We start from the raw sequence: 14524 nt of genomic DNA on the forward strand, positions 1-14524 counted from the left end.
CAGACTTCAGCTGGTTCTTTTGGGTCAAACATTGAGAAAAACTGTAAATAATTAATGTGGCTAAACCTTCTTAGCAATTGTTTTGAGAGAAAAGGGTATTGGTTTTATGCAAGCTGTGAACACAAGCAGACATTTTGTTTAGGCAAAGAAGTTATAAAAGGTAAAATCTTCTATATTAGAAGGCATTTTCCTTCCTGTTAAACATAATGCTCATGTACCACAGCCTTATTCCCAACTTTGGCCTGACTTTTTTTTGCTGGGATATTTGTATCAGTCAAAGCATGTGCTAAGATATRTCTCCATCTGTTACACTTTGAAACACTTAACACTGTTTCATAATCTTGGGGCCAAAATTGATCTGAACAGAGACACGTTTCTTCGTGGGAATCCATCTTCCTTACCTGTGTTCCACAAAAATGTCGCATTTTTCCTGCATAAAATAGAATTTGTGTACCAAAACTGGTCACTCTTTACTCTTTCTGTTGACAATAAGCGACAACTCATAAAAAAWWAWWWAWWWAWTTATTTTAAAGGTAACAACCCAGTGATACAGAGTCGCATGGCTCAAGGATTGGCACAGATGGAACGTCRTCATCCCTTTATGGCAGTGCTGTCTTTCTTTGTGAACCTGACTCAAAAGCCTCTTTTAATTTCAGAAAAAGTATATTGTAAAACTTCTACAAAAAGGCAAAGTGTGATTTATTTATGTTTCATATTTTCAATATTTCAGGCTTTCTGTCTTAAAGACGTTTTATGCTCTTGGGCTTATTATTTAGTGTTTGCTGTATTGAAAATATATTTTCTGCTCATTGTTCAGCAAAAGCCATTCTCAAAGAAGGCAGCATATTTTATATACTTATCATAAARGCTATACGGCAGCGATACACAACCATAATAACTGAGCAGCACTTTACTTTAAGTTTTCTGTGAAGATTCAGTWTTATTTTATCGAGCGTACAGTAGTCAGCTGAACCGCCAGGCTTTAATTTTATGCAAATCCCTTTTGCCATCGAGTCTCACGCCTTTCCTCATTGCACTGTTCACACATTTATTAACACAAACATCCCCCTCACATTGCCATATTACGGTTTGTAAATGAGGTTTCAAAAAAAAAAAAAAAAGTACTGTTATTTTGTTTTGGCTTCATGAATATTGAATCTAAATTCTGCTTTGTGTAATATTGATTGCTAAAAATAGCGTGCCCTCAAGCACGTAGGTCTGCCTTAATTTTAGGCCCAACTTGTGTTGTAACATTGAGTTAGATTTCAACTGCGAAAGGATCGCTCCACGGTGTGCCATCACATGATTTGTGATATTATGAAATTGGAAGTATTTCTGTCATGATGATCATGAGATGGAGCCGAAAAGAGTGCATGCATCAGCTGATCTTGTTTAGCTGCACGCTGAGGTCACCGAGTACGAGGCGGCACACGCCATTTCTAAAATCATCAAAAGTGAAGCCGGCTACAGTTTTAGGATGAATTTTGTCGGGCAGAGTTTGGATTATCTGTGTCTTCTCTTTTATTGGCCGCTGATGAAAATGAAATTATAAGGGTCATAAAGTTTTCATTAGTTTGAGTACTTCCACGGTTACATCAATTATGTACTATGGGAGGATATTTTAAAACAATATTTCATCTGTTTCACCAGAGGCAAAATTTAATAATAAACACCATAAACATCATTTACTTTCATGTCACCACATTATTTTAATTCTCTTATTTGACTGCACAAATCAGTTTATTTTTCAAAAATAAGTCGACTTCATTCACTGTCTCTGATTAAAAATATGTTTAATTTCTAAAGATTGTGTAATTTACATAGGCAAGTCGGACCATAATTACTGAGCGTGTCTTATTAATTATGTACATTGAATTAAAGCAGATTTAATCAAATTCACTCATGCTGTAAAGGCATCTGAAGGGCCATAAATAAAKGTCTTGTGGACCAGAGCCACTATAGAGCTCATTATAAAAGGTCTGAATTATTTGCTTCATATTARATTTACTGTAAAAACAAATTAGATCAAATACTGAACACCCCAGTTATCAGCATAGGACATCCTCCTTTTTAATCCCAACTACTTGGGAGTAATCTGGGAACGTTAGACAGTATGTGTTTTTACTTCAACTTGGTCAAGCGTTATCTGTGTGTTTTTTTTTTATTAATTCATCAGCAGTAATATAAAAAAAACACTTCTGTTTGTTTTCCTTTTGCAGGACAAGATCTGCGTGTTTGCACCTATGAACACACCTGTTGTACCCAAGAAATGGAAGACCGATTTGGTCAGCAAAGCAAGCTGGACTTTGAAAATCTGCTTGATGAAACCAGTCACACGTTGAGAAGCACATTTGTCTCCAGACATAAAAGATTTGACGGTAGGTCTTTCATTCCCTAATGTTTTTCCTCATATTTATTTATTTTTTAAATTTCTTTTCTTTTGAAAATGATTTAAATACTCTGTCCCCATATTGCTGTCGGCTGCAGGAAGCAAAAATCAAAGGATTTATACTGCTAGACCTAATTGTAAAGAGTTGTCTGAAGTTTTTTTTTTTTTTTCTTCTTCCGTTCGGAGGAGAGGAGTTGTGGAAATCTCATTAATATGCTTCTCCTTGGATTAAATAAACAGTTTCTTGTGCAACGAATTGACAACGTGCACAGTAACACAGAGACAAACTACATTATTCAGGCTGCTTGGAGTTTTGTGCAATGCGTGATTTTTGTCTCAAACATTATTTCACTCTTCAAATCACCATCTGTTTAATTCGTTTCTTTTAAATTGGAACATACTGAGTTTTAAATTAAAGCTCTTCATCTCTCAACATTTTAGCACTGTGTTTTTTATTTCTCGCAATAATTATTTTTAGAAATATAATTTTGTTCTGCAAYCATTAGACTGTGTTGATATCTGCAGCTCATCATGAAGGACAAAGCTAAAGCATGGCCGGGGTGAAACTTGTCAGAGGAAGTCACCTGTCAGCAGARAGATTTCTTATTATTTTTCAAAACGACTGACACACACATCCTTTTAATTTTAATAAATCCTTTGAAGTATTAAAGCTAAAGATCCCTTTAAGTCTCATCTTTTATCATTTTAGAACATTATCAGTATTATCACATGAAGGTAATAAAATGTATGATCATTAAATCTTGGTAATTATTACTGTGCAAGATTCCTATCAAACACCCTCAGCAGATGGTACACTTTGTAAATCTACGTAAAAAGGGTTTGCAATATATTTATTCTTCACTTCAAGTGTTAATCCAGCCTTTGGTTTGAGACCATTTATTTTGTGGGAGGAAGAAATTGCATAGTAATATATGTTTTTAACAAAGTATGGAGGTTATAACTTACAWTTTTAAAGTTTAATCCAAATAATACAAGATCCTGTTTTGCATTTGGCATAMATATAGCTCATTCTACTTAGCCACTCTTTAAAAAGGAAGATACAAGAGAACATATTTAAGTGGGACAAATCTGCTTGTTAATCTTTGTTCATCATGAAATGRTTGCAATTCAGTTTCATCATCCTTAAACGTGCGCATTCCTACAGTCAGAGCAATATTTTTAAAAATGAATACACCTAGAATTGYGACAAACAAGGCTGGACGATGACCCATATTTAACTTGGCATCATGTAGCATCATTGAGGATAATCAATAAATATATTATTTTTAATCACAAGCTCAAAGTTAAGAACTGCAGAAAAAAAATCCATCTTGGTGCCAACCAATTCTCAGGATAAGGACTAAGACATATGACCAAATTAGTACGGAAAAGGTTTAGACTCCAGATCAACTTTCTGTCCAGGCTATCTCATTTTCCAAAGATAAACCCSATAGATTTAGAAGAGAAAAGGGCAAAATAGAGAGCCCCGATTTCTGAATGTTGTAGAGATCATGTACAGAGATCCCTGCGTCCTTGAACTTTGAAATGTTATAGAAGAAAAAGAAGAAGCAGTGTTGTGTTTTGGGTGCAAAGCGTGAACTGCAGGAGTGAAAATGGTTGTAGCACCGACAGATTAGTTAAATTACAGTYATTTTAATATTGAGKAATTTCCCYAATTAATACATATACTCAAATTAAAAACACAACATGTTTGATAGTTTTATTAAGGAATAACTAACAAAGACTTATATTGTCACACTGCAGTCAACCTCTGAAATAAWGGGTAATTATCTGGGGCTGTTTATAGTTCATTAGGATTTGCTGCAACAGTCTCCACAGCAGTGGGATGCTATAAAGAGAAATAGGAAAATTTGAAACATNAAAATAATCACAAATACTTAACTTGGATACGTAATTTTAATCTGATTATTGGATTGTAAATAGTAACACATTAGATTACGCGTTACAAGGGGTCAGATGGGTATATTTTTTCTTTGGAGTCTGGAGTGAAGCGGAGACACAAGCAGTGTAAATTGAGGGTGATAAAATTATTGTGCAAGTCTCCCTTTTCACCATTTTACTTGGAGGTACAATTGCTCTAATGCAACTGTTATGAAGTGATTCTGAGGATACTGTTTTATTTAACAAATAGCTAAACATTTTAACATTTTGAAAGAGTTTTTTTTCAGACAAGAAACGGGGAATAGAGAAGGCAGAAAAACCTGCAGTATAGTGCCAAAGGTCGAACTTATATAAATACACATGATATATCTGTAATTTAAGAAGTAATTGTGATTTTTCCACATATYATTTCAGGATTTTTAACATTTCTAAAGTAAAGCCATTTTACAGACATTTCCTTCCACATTATTGCAATTTAAAGCCTGTGCTTTTAAGTGCCACTGTGTAACTGGGCGGTAGGTTTGCCTTAGATATGAACAGAAGGAAATGGAGAAATAAAAGGACTCTCTCTTCCGTTCAGTGCAGCTCTTTTTGGACTGGCCAATCAATGTCCCAGTTTATGATTGACATGWGGAATTTAAAGTGCGGCACAATARCTTGTTTCATSTACGGGAATGAAACCTCAAAAGGGCTGAAAACCAAGTTGTGTGTGTTATTCTTTGCGCTTTTAGCTGTCACCTACAGAGTGATGGACTTGGTCTCCGACTGGTTGGAGTCCTGCTGAGAACACGGAGCGTTCTGCTGGTAATAACAGCTGTTTACTCTGCAGCGTATAATTTCTTGTTGCTTATTCAGGCCTGGTTTTATAGACGGAGGTTTTGTCGATGYTGCCGTTGGAAACATCCRATTGGTTTCAGTTTGCCTTGCAAAAGAATAATACCCTTTGAACTTTTTCACATCATGTCAGCCATGGACGTCAATACAGTTTTTKGGGATTTTATGTGATCGATAAACACAAAGTAGTGCACAACTGTGAAGGTAAAAGAAAATTAATACTTTCTAGAACGTCCTGTTTGTGAGACTGAAGACAAAACCACACTATGCTTTTTTAGTTAYTTATTGTGCAACCCATTTCAKTTATCTGTGCTACTGTGTGCCTTTCTGTCACAGAAAAGCCAAGTAAAATGCAGAGCAGCTTGTTGTTAAATGACAAAATGTAAAAAGGTTAAAGGGCTAATAACACCTTTGCAAGGTCCTGTATKTTACTTGGTTTATTTATTTGATGTGGTAGGCCTTGAAATTAGCTGCTRTAACTTAATTGAATTYATAAGACTGGATAAAGAAAGATGAGAGYCATTTTGAAATGAAAAAATGGAAAATGAACCTGATCACTCTTCTTGKTTTTTTTTTYYCCCCCTCTTCTATCTGGCTAACTTTTATAATTACGGTTTCCAAAAATACTTTTTCTCCACAAATTCATAAAAATCTCTCTACTTTCATTATYTAGCTCAAAAGTTCAAAAAAAGGAGTACCGTTTCAAGACTGTTGAAATAGACTACTGATATCTTTGCCATCACAGAGATCATCCATCAATAGAAGCATAGAAACCGAGAGCAAGAAAGCTCTGCAAAACYTCTGCACAGCCTTGTGTACACAGYAAGAAGTCAGTGCCAAACTGAGATTTGTCAGWGAAATATTATGAGCTTCCGGCATGCCAAGACATGCTGTTGCCCAATATTTCACTGTTGTCTTTTTGCATCTTAATTTGGTCTAACATCTTTATTATTGATGTGTTAAAATTTATGAAACCCTTACACATTTTTTTTCTCCTTTTGCTACACTTCCAAGCAGAATGCTAATTAAGTCAGTGACGATGTATTGTTTTCTCATGCTTTCGGATTCAGTCAGACTGTTCATAATGAGCCATAATTATTCATTCTAATCACTCCAAAACAGGGACAGCTTACATAAATGTCTTATGCACGTTGAGAATAAACTGTTCATATTTTAGTGATTTTTTTTTTCCTTCTAAATTTAATAACGACTGCACCGAATTTATTTTAAATTTAATTATTTATTTTTGAGTGAACTTTTCTCAGAAGCTGCCATTATTCATTTAGCATATCCCCCAGCTCTGCTGACTGATCCYGTTAAGTAAAACTCATCAATAAGGCACAAATAATGTTTGAAACTCTGCATATTTAATATTACCTGAGTTCATTCTGGTGCTGTTCTTTTTTATATCGGATGTAAAACAAAAGGAGCTTGCGATGAAAGATACAAAAGTGTAGCAAAAGGTAAGCTAATTTTATCAGCTCCCCAGAGGAACTACTGCAGTCATTTTAAAACGTACTAAACCTGATACGACRTGGAAATGGACAATAATTATTTGGGACAACGTATCAACTTCATTTCAGACTAATTGTGTGTGATGAATCAGTTTCCTGCTAAAAAGATGTAGGAGCTGCTGGAATTTAAGTTTCTATATAATTMCTATAAATACATTCTCATTCATGTTAGCATTTTATATTAGGTGTCATACATCCAGGAATGGAAKACTCTTTTTTCACATGTTTTCTTCCTGTTCTCTTGATAAAACTAGTCCAATGTGATTTGTGATATAATTTGAGAGTTATGTCTTTTTTCTTCACCTGCATTGCTCGGAGATAATGACCACTTTAAATCCATTACACTTTTGACTGGGTTATTATGATAATTGGCTGCAATGTGCATTTCTCATGTGGGGTTGAAATGTGACCTACCTTCTCACTTCAAGAAAAAAAGTGGTAGTCGTAGAAAATTTATTGGTCTACTCAAGAGGCTGACTCGAATAAAATACTGGCAGTTACATAGTTCAGATGCTCAAAGGATCTTTCCATGATATGGCCACAAAAACGAGGCTCTCTTAGTGGTGCCCGCAGGGCCCCATCGTGATTTGTGATATCACACTGGGCCAGGGGCCAGGTGTGATATCACTTACAACAGCCAGATACTACAACATTGTGTGAGATGAGGACAGAGCTATGTTAACATGTAACAGTCTATGTTAAATATGTGTGTTGGACTTTTCCCCCTACCAGGGGATGAATAGATTATCACAGTCTTTCTATTGGCTGATCAAATCAATGGCCTTTTTCTTCATGGGCGATGTGGCTCTCTACCCAAATTTCCATTCCATCAAGGGGCGGCACAAACAGTTGAATATAACAAAATGTTTTTTGTGAGTTGTGTTCCAGATGAGTTGTCTTTTACTTATTTGGAAGTCAATCAGGTGAGGCCTGCAAGAAAATGTAGCATTTCTCTTCCACTACCTAATGATGCTGATAGGTCTTTTTCCACTTTTTTTTTATTTTAGTTTTTTCATCTGCATTCACCTTTAGTTTATAATCTGAAAGAGTTTAGGCAGGTCAAACCCAAACTGTATTGTAGTTCATCAGTGTACCCAAGAAATTACAATATAAAATAGAGATTGTTGTCAATTCAGACGAGTTTGGGTTTGTTGTCTAGAATAAGTTCAGGTTTGTTGTCTGGGCTCAGAGCTCATTGTTCCATGTCCATGCTGCTTTCCTGAAGTGATGAGTATCTCCTCCCACTGAACATGTCTCACTCCATGCCAGGGAATTAGAAACTCTCTAATYATAGAGCCCATGGGTGGATGCTGGGCTGGTGAAGGGACTGGAAAGAATCTAACAGGTAGTGAGCAGCAAACGGGAGTCTGATGCTTCAAGCTTTTAGCKTGAATAGATTGCCAATTGGTGAGGAAAGTTTGATCMGTTTATTTTGGAGTGCATTGAAGAGCGAGAGTAAAGYAACATCATAACTGATGGCATGAGCTGTCTGGCAGACTTTGTCTCATTCAGGAGACATTTTGAGCCATGGTGGCCATGTCGAACGKGACATAAATAGTCCTGTTTTGTCGCCTACACAGGAATCAAACTGTTCACTAAAATTCAGCTTCTTATTAGTCCACGACAAGCAGCAGCAAGTAGAAAAAACTTGCTGGCGATACTATTTAATACAAGACAGTTGGTGATGAACAGAGGGCATCTGACAACACTAATATGTGTGACGGGCKGTTACTTTATATTGGAGGAGTTCAAATCCTTATTGAGATTTTTAACTTAAACATTTGGTGATCAAATTCAAAATGATRAAGGTAATAAAACCACTGATTTTCACCACCCACCTAAACACTGCTGCAGTCYAAACTCAACCCCCACATGGTCACATCACTCTGCAGCCCTGTCCTACTTCACCTCCCAAGCCAGGYCTGACATGCCTTCAGTGCACTCACTCAATGCACTTTACTGGAAACATTTCAGGATGACCTAATGCAGCTATGAAGTGATTCTGTTTTTCCAGAACTATAAATGTCAKACCTCAGTGATTAATTAAACTAATGTGTGTTTGACTAAATGTCACATTAAACTTGCAGTGTGCAACATTTATAAAAAATGGTTTTTTTTTGGTTTTTTTTTACATATTTGCTCAAATCTGAAGAAATGAATAAATGCGCAATTCCCAACCAAAAACAACCAATCAGAGCGAGGAAGAGAGTGTTAGCGCTGTCACTCAACCTCATGTACTCGCTGCTCAATATGCTAAAGATGGACAAACAGCTTACCGTTACAGGAAAATAATTTTTTCGCTGTCATGTTAACTAGCCTGARCATTYACAACAGGCTCTGCTAGTTGCAGCATAGCAGAGAGCAAGCTTAAAATAGTATTATTTTCCCAGGACTTCAACATAAAAGTGAGTGATTTAATCTTCACACTCCTCATCTGTGTCTAAGAATCATATTTTGAATTAAGAAAGGAAGTATGTCTTGGATGTCCTACGTCTTGACATCAGTTTCTATTTAAATTCTCTGTTGGATCAGTGTTGCCAATAAAGTGTTTTAACTTTTTCATGTAGCCAGTAATCCGATACCGCCAGCAACTTTCTCAATTAAAGGAACTAGCAGGAAATCTAGACATTTTCTTGGTGTTTTGGGGCACTTGGAGACCGAAGTGAAAGCACATATTGTTCTTAATCTTCTTAAGGAGCAGCAGTGGACCCTGTCCCAAAGCGCCTGCATGTGGCACGCAGCGCTCCTTCCCATCTGCAGTCAGAGCAGATGTTCACCGCTCTGCATCCAGATTGCAAAAGAGTTGCATGTGTATGAACCCACCGCTGGCTGATGGATGTAACTGCAACATTTTCTTTGCCTGAAATATCTACCAGGCAATACTTAAAATAAAACCCAACTAACTTTAGTGTGGTGTCTCTTTTGCCGAGGCCAAAGAAAGGAAGAGTCTGTTGTTGCAAAGTTACATTTTTTTAAAATTAAAACTGCAACAGAAAAAGGTTAACATGCAGTTATCAACATGTTTGTTTTTTTGTTTTTTTGCAACTGTTTCTCTCTTCCACACCATCCATTACTGTTGCATGCACACAATCAATTATGCAAAATGTATACTGTTGGCAAGACTTTTCTGGATGGATGACAACACTTRCATAAGCATGAAGGAAGTCTCCAATGTTTCTGAACTATTTCTGTGGCAGAACTTTGAAAACAAAAAAAATGATGATGATTTATTGAGCAGTGTGAGATTACTGTAAGTGGCTGTTGGCCGTTAATTGTGCTGAAGGTACAGGATGTATGTTATTCTATCATCTGATTTTGAGTAAATGTCAATGGGTGTTTGCATCCTTACTGTAAAGTTAAATTTAAAACACAAGACTGGCAAAAAAAAAAAAAAAAAAAAAAAGACATTTTCTTGTACCTTGCAGTTTTTCATTTTTCTGTAAAAGAATCTTGGCAAAAAATGAAAGAGTCCAGTTGCATCAATCACCTGATCCAGCATTTCTTAATTTATGGTCAGACGGCCACACAAAATCCTTCCGATGGCTGCCAATTGCATGTTGGCCACACCATGGACAGCCATGTTTTAAACCACTTAGACTGATCATCAGGGTCTATAAATGTCATCTGGCATGTGAAGGCATTCGAGTCCCCCAGTGTGATCTGGATGTGGTGGTGGAGATTCATGTGTGATTTTTTCTTTTCTCCTTGTGACTTCATCATGGATAACCGTAAGACAATAAACAAAAACTGGAAATCAATTTGAGAGTCAAGAAAYCTTTTATTTATAAAATGTAAAATGACCAATGCATATTTAAGCATGTGTTGGACCTTAAAACTAGGCAAGCATATTTCCACCAGCTAAAACTTTACTTTTTTTCTACTCCATTTGCAGCTTTTTCAARACATTTTGAAAACTGAAAATGTTTTGTTACAAAACATGTTGCTTCATACATATACACTTAGCAATGAGATTGGCATATTCTTACACACGTGCTGCAAGTATTGAAATAATACATAAAACAAACAGTTATCACAAATTTGGATTAATTTGGCAATAGTTAGAGAAGAAAGAATTAGTTTTTTCTTTTTTCACTGTGCCTAAAGTCTTTTTTATGAAACGAAGGATGTTCTTATAAAATGTTTTATGATGCTGTCAGGTGGACAAAGAACAGGGAAAAAAGCCAGACACAGAGGGACATGGACAGCCAGGCAGAGTGTGTCAGTGTTATAAAACATCATGCTGCTCCCCAAAAGATGCTATAAAAACAGAGATTTTGTCATGGTGGTGCATTGTATTGTTTTGCTGTATGAATATGGAGAACAGCTGTATCTATTTGTGGAAGCTCTTTTCATATTTGGAGGGAGAGGGAAGGATCATAGGCAGGAGGAAAATATGAATCTTCAAATAAAAGCAGCAGGAAGGGGAACTCGGCAAATGAAGCTGAAACTTTAGGGGCACATATAGGAACATTTGAAAAATATTTGCATAGACAAAATAATTTGATCCCTTGTGGATTTTGTACGTTTAATCAGTCGAAATGAATGGAAAGCTTCTTTTTTTAATAGTTTTAAGAAGAATGCCAATCAAATCTACAAAATAACATNCTTTTATTTATAAAATGTAAAATGACCAATGCATATTTAAGCATGTGTTGGACCTTAAAACTAGGCAAGCATATTTCCACCAGCTAAAACTTTACTTTTTTTCTACTCCATTTGCAGCTTTTTCAAAACATTTTGAAAACTGAAAATGTTTTGTTACAAAACATGTTGCTTCATACATATACACTTAGCAATGAGATTGGCATATTCTTACACACGTGCTGCAAGTATTGAAATAATACATAAAACAAACAGTTATCACAAATTTGGATTAATTTGGCAATAGTTAGAGAAGAAAGAATTAGTTTTTTCTTTTTTCACTGTGCCTAAAGTCTTTTTTATGAAACGAAGGATGTTCTTATAAAATGTTTTATGATGCTGTCAGGTGGACAAAGAACARGGAAAAAAGCCAGACACAGAGGGACATGGACAGCCAGGCAGAGTGTGTCAGTGTTATAAAACATCATGCTGCTCCCCATAAGATGCTATAAAACAGAGATTTTGTCATGGTGGTGCATTGTATTGTTTTGCTGTATGAATATGGAGAACAGCTGTATCTATTTGTGGAAGCTCTTTTCATATTTGGAGGGAGAGGGAAGGATCATAGGCAGGAGGAAAATATGAATCTTCAAATAAAAGCAGCAGGAAGGGGAACTCGGCAAATGAAGCTGAAACTTTAGGGGCACATATWGGAACWTTTGAAAAATATTTGCATAGACAAAATAATTTGATCCCYTGTGGATTTTGTACGTTTAATCAGTCGAAATGAATGGAAAGCTTCTTTTTTTAATAGTTTTAAGAAGAATGCCAATCAAATCTACAAAATAACATTATACATAGCGGCTAATATTTAATTTGCAGCATTTTGCTAAATGAAAGGGAAAAACATTTAGGTCCCAGAAAAATCATGACTTAGAAGTTATTATTCAGAAAGACAGATTTGTCCTGGATCCTCTCTCATACTGTTTTCTTCAGCTCACCTCATAGCTTTTTAKATGTTTTAGCTGAGAGTGGAGATGGCCATGGGAGAAGATTGATGTGTCAAATGAACCATCACCTGAGTTGATTTGGCCACAGATTTTCTATTGTTATCCTGCTTAATTACAATGACAGCCCATTATTCATTACAAATAAGATCCACCACATTTTAATTCAAAATTTCTTGGTGTTTTAGCTAGTTACTGATGTAAAGCACGATAGCTAAAGCTCCAAAGCCCATTTGCCAGAGAAATAAAAAATCTCCACCGTACTTAAATTAATTTGTTTTTTTTTTTTTTTGTTTTTTTCGGTTCTACTGGTTTTATAAACAAATGAAAATCTCACTTTTTTCTTGCAGTAGGTTGATGTTATTTGGTGTCAGAGAAACAAACGGTTTCATAAACCTCCCGACGTCACGATCGCGAAGGCATTGCCCCGTTACCTAGCAACATCGGCAAAGCACAACCTTTCACATAGCAACCCAGATGAAGGGTCTGTACAATGGCTGCTGTAAAAGTCAAGTGTTTCGTTGTTGACTTACCATTCAGAAGCCGGTGCTGCATTCTTGCTGGTTATGCAGGAGGATCCACTTCTGCTTTTAGGTTGATTCAGAGTAAAAAAAAAAGGTTGTAAAGCTGCACATGTGTTTGCTGCCTTGATCACATTTGAGTGCYACAGTTGAGTCTTWGTTTGAAATTATACACAATGAGAAATATCTGTGCACATAAATGAATGGTAGTAATTGTGATGGGTGCTGTGCATTTTTTATTAATCAGCATATCTGGATTTATTTTTGTCCATTWTATTGTCATTTTCATGAATTTGTATTTACGTATTTTTCCATGTGTAAATATGACCGTCTTTTTTTGTTCCCAGAATTCTTCCTGGAGCTTCTSGAGAACACGGAGCGGTCCCTGAATGAGATGTTTGTGAGGACCTAYGGCAAGCCTTACATGCAGAACGCGGAGGTCTTTGAGAACCTGTTTGCCGAGCTCAAGCGCTACTACACGGGAGGGAATGTCAATCTGGAGGAAATGCTTAATGACTTTTGGTCCCGGCTGCTGGAGCGCATGTTCACACTGCTGAACTCCCAGTATGTCATCACTGAGGACTATCTGGAGTGTATCAGTAAGTACACRGAYGAGCTCAAGCCATTTGGAGATGTTCCCAGGAAGCTCAAGGCTCAGGTTACCCGTGCATTCATCGCTGCACGCACATTCGTCCAGGGACTCTCTGTAGGTCGGGAAGTGGCCCAGAGAGTGTCAAAGGTAAAGTTCTTTGCCWGTTTAATTGAGATAAATTTTTACTTGATTGTAAATCAATGCAAATATGCTTTGTCCTGTCACCTTAAAGAGACTGAATTTGAAAATATCTGACCCCAAATKAAATTAAAATCCTATCCTAAACGAATGCATCCTTAAAAACKTTCTTCTCGATGAATTCCTGCACTTTTTCTGACTAATGTATGCTCTTAATGTAATCATCTCCAAGAAATGGTAGGCTCACAGCAGCCTGTTCTGTCACTGTCTGGAAAACAGGTTTGAAGGGYGTGTGGATTTCTCGGGAGAGTTGTCCCGACAATGAAAGTGAAGAGAAAAGCATTTCTGCTATCAAGGTTTATTGCTCTCTCGCCTAATATTTGTTCACACGGCATACACAAGCCATTAATCATAGTGTTGGAGTCATTTYCAGTTTGATGCAATATAGTTTGGTGGCGCAGCCTTGGGATTGGAGCAGCTCTGATTACCTACAAAAGTTAGATAAAAGAAAAAGCAAGAGGCTAAGCCTTAGATGAAGCCACATTCAGCAACAACAAAGCTGKTTCTGAAAGGCATYTTAAGGTTTGAAAGAARCGAAGATTCAATACGCYGCAAGCCGTTCTGTTTACCCCACTTAACCCCCCGCCCCCAACGATCATTTTAATTCAATTATCAGCCATATGATAAATATTAATCGAGCCTTTGTACAGTTGAAGCAGAGGCCAGTGGAAATGTTGTAACCCTCAATTATCGGAGACGTACGGACGAAGAGGAAGCAGATACCCTGCTCTTCTCCACATAATCCACAATTCATTTCAGGCTGTCCTCACCACAGTGAACTCTGTGAACCTAAAAGATATTTCCTTCACTTCAGCTTCACCTCCCCTCTACAGAAACAGTGGCGAGGCTCATTTAGGAGCAGTCACAGAGGATGTGTTGTTGGCACGTGTTTACTGGGTTACACCCCGCGCTTCTTCCGAGCCAGCATGTCCTGACTTCACCTCTTGACATTTYAGCRGGACCCTGGGATGCAGGTCAGGTGTCTG

The 14524-nt window shown here is 36.8% G+C and overlaps 1 protein-coding gene across 2 annotated transcripts in view; it reads left to right on the top strand.

Annotated features, from left to right (window-relative positions):
- The window catches only part of LOC103458997 (glypican-6-like), a 99915-nt gene that overhangs the window by 26866 nt on the left and 58525 nt on the right, over window positions 1-14524 (top strand). For both annotated transcript variants that reach the window (XM_008400172.2, XM_008400179.2), the window contains exons 2-3: window positions 2220-2378; window positions 13096-13487. In XM_008400172.2, the coding sequence (XP_008398394.1) occupies window positions 2220-2378; window positions 13096-13487 (551 nt within the window). The remainder of the gene's footprint in view (window positions 1-2219; window positions 2379-13095; window positions 13488-14524) is intronic.

This window comes from Poecilia reticulata, linkage group LG2 (genome assembly GCF_000633615.1).
Source record: "Poecilia reticulata strain Guanapo linkage group LG2, Guppy_female_1.0+MT, whole genome shotgun sequence".
In the NCBI taxonomy this organism is placed as follows: Eukaryota; Metazoa; Chordata; class Actinopteri; order Cyprinodontiformes; family Poeciliidae; genus Poecilia; species Poecilia reticulata.